Below are 2,933 nucleotides of genomic sequence, written 5' to 3'. Positions count from 1 at the left end.
TACTCTGATTTCAGAATTCTTTAGAAGCGGCGCGGACTAGGAAGGTTACCACGTATTTATTCCGCAAGCCGGAGGGACATGATAGTCATTTTTGGAAAATATCCAGGCACAACAAAGCAAAAGAGAGAAAAACTGAAAAAGTCAGAACAGGAATGGGTTTTGCATGGGGTCATGTTCAATACCGACAAAATGAAGTGGGTATTATTGTACATTCACAATCTACCATTTCCCCAAAAAACCCACATACGTGGCAGCCTTTACGGTTTCCCAGGAAATAAAGCTGTTAAACCAACGGCTCTACCTTTCCATCACTTGCCACAACGCACAAGGTCCACAACCCGCACCCGTAATAGGTAATAGTAATACCCATCTGATTGGAATCCTTAACCCTAACCCACATTCCACCATGGTTAAGTTAACTAACCCAACTTAGGTCAAGAGGCGCTCACCATTCCCATCTATATAACCACCCTCAGAGACTCGCTAGGTTTGCCGAACCAACGCCCCAAAGGGGACCTTGCAAGAAAAAAAGGGGAAAAAACACCATCTCTTCTCTCTCTTTCCTTTCTTTTCCTATAGATTCCGATTTCTCTTTCTTCAATTCAAAGCTCTTTCTCTGTTCTGAACCCAAAAAAAAAAAAAAAATTTATGGCTCACACATCTTCAAGAACCAAATCGAGTGGACCAGTTCTTCGGTCGCTCTCACCGTCATCTTCTAGTAGGTTCTGTTCATACACCACATCCAAGACCCCGTTCTCCACGCCTTCTTCGGCTTTTGCGTCTTCTACTAGCTCTAGCTTTTCAACGCCTTCGTCCAGTTTCCACCATCATAGTCATCACCGTTCTGCTTCTCCGACACGTGTCAATTTGTGCGGTCCAGGTCCGTTGTCTTCCGGAGTCCGGTTCTCCATCGATGCGCGTTCTATTTCACCCAACCGGTCGATATCGAATCAAATCATAACGAAGAGTAACCGTCCGATCTCGATCCAGAAGAAATCATGTATGTGCTCGCCGACGTCACATCCTGGATCATTCCGGTGTAGTTTGCACAAGAACGCCGCCGCGAACGGCGGAGGGAATCATCATCACGGAGGAGGAAATCATCACCTTAACATGCGCAGATCTGCTATGAAGAACTCGTTGGTTCGGATCGGAGGAGTTGAAGGCGAGTGGGTGAAACGTGCTCTCACGGCGCTTATTCGTCCGTCGTCGCACCAACAGAGGAGGAGAGCGGGATTTGAACCTAGACCGAGTCGGCTCTCCGTCATGTCCAAGGCTGAGGATATTTGATTTTCAAGTTTTCTTTTACAGGTTCGTTGCTGTTGCTGTTTATGATCCTGCTACGTTTTCTTAGGCCACGATCTGGCGCCAGAGGTGGTGGCGGCGGAGCGGTTGCGGTGGTGATGTAGATCTCTTCCGGCGAGTTTTGAGGTGTCGTTGGAAAGAAGATTTTCCTGCGTAGATCTTATGAGATACAGGGAATTGGTTTTTTATTTTGTACATAACATTTGCTATGGAAGGCAGAGTCTTGGACATTTTTTTTTCTCTGGACCGAAAAAAAAAAAAGAAAATTACATAAAATTTAAGTTGAATCCAGTTCTCAGGATTTAAATTGGGGCCAAATTCTGACCTAATTCGAACTTAAATTAAAATCAAAATTAAAAACCCTAAGAATCTTGAGTTGGCATCTGTGCACTCCATTGACATGATTTGCGTGAACCGGGTATTCGCAGCGTTGTGTTCATTCGTCCCGTTATGCTTTCCGTCGTTGGCTTCGTTTACGTGTGGTTTGGTTCTGTCGTTGGGACCGTTCCGTTATCCGTGCCGCCGTTATGTTCGTCAAGTTGCTTTGCCTTTGGTGCCAGGTACTTTTATTTTTTGAGTATTTATTATTTATTAATTTTATTAGTTATTTTACTTTTAACATTTTTCCTTTTTGTATGCTAGGTTGGTTTTTGTTTAATTGCAGGTTGGTTGCAGCTGGTTGTTGTGGGAGACGAATTTCGGATGTCGTATTCTCAACCTTGAATATCATTATGAAGTCGACATTTGAACGCACCCCCTCCCCTCTTGGTTGATGGTTACAATGGAAGAAATAATTGGAACAAAAAAACATAATAGAAGAATTAATTTCGCGTAGCGAGAAAGATAATTAAATAATAAAGAGTCTTAAGATTAAAAATTTAACTTAAGAAAAACCGAAACCGGTGCTTTGATATGAACTGATAAATGACATGGTAGATTGGAAGTTTGGAGATTCACCCAAGGACAGAAATGGAGGAACTGGTGTTATGAAAAAAAATGGTGGGAAGGAGTCAATGGTTGATGGTTTGAAGATTTGTAGTGGACAGGAAAAAGAATATAATATAATCGGAGATATAATTAATTATAGCAAAAAATCATTTGACCTTCACATTAGAAGAAAAATTATTAATAAGTTAAGAACATCTAATGGACTCTATCGTTAGAAAAGGGGAAGCAAAAGAAATTTCGGAAAGGAATTGTGGAAGGTAATTTCGAATATTTACAGAGGACAGAAATGGAGGGAGGAGGCGGTGTTTGAATTTTTAAGATTTTCATGATGAGGTAAAAGAAAGAGTAGAGGAATTATATTAGAAAATTGAAAATCTTGGATCGCCCAATCACGGAAGGGGAAAAAAAAAGAATCAAAGTGGGAAATTAAATCATTTAAAATTGGGTGAAAAAGAAAAAAAAAAAAACAATCATTTAAAATTGGGTGAGAAAATAGTGAAGATAATGGAAACTTGTTCTCCTTTCTCGGGACATTTGTTGCCTGCTAGCTGGCCATGTGCTTTTATGACTGATTAATATACATTCAGACCAATAATACACTATATAATTCTAGTTACTTGAATCGCATAATTTTGAAGTTTTCCCATTTTTGGGCACGGTTTTCAAGTATTATAATAGCA

General features: G+C 40.6%; 1 protein-coding gene across 1 annotated transcript; it reads left to right on the top strand.

Moving 5' to 3' along the window:
* LOC107613073 (putative protein TPRXL) lies at positions 473–2,652 on the top strand. Its single transcript, XM_016314919.2, has 2 exons — positions 473–1,865; positions 1,948–2,652. Exon 1 carries the CDS (start codon positions 649–651, stop codon positions 1,288–1,290), a length of 642 nt encoding a protein of 213 aa, XP_016170405.1. The 5' UTR covers positions 473–648; the 3' UTR covers positions 1,291–1,865; positions 1,948–2,652.

The sequence above is a fragment of the Arachis ipaensis genome, chromosome B08, assembly GCF_000816755.2.
Source record: "Arachis ipaensis cultivar K30076 chromosome B08, Araip1.1, whole genome shotgun sequence".
Taxonomy (NCBI): domain Eukaryota; kingdom Viridiplantae; phylum Streptophyta; class Magnoliopsida; order Fabales; family Fabaceae; genus Arachis; species Arachis ipaensis.
Note: the sequence above shows the minus strand (reverse complement) of the source record. Positions and strands in the feature narration are given on the sequence as shown.

What these genes read in the sequence shown, in the direction of transcription:
- LOC107613073 (XM_016314919.2), top strand. Translation starts at nt 649, where the DNA reads ATGGCTCACACATCTTCAAGAACCAAATCGAGTGGACCAGTTCTTCGG.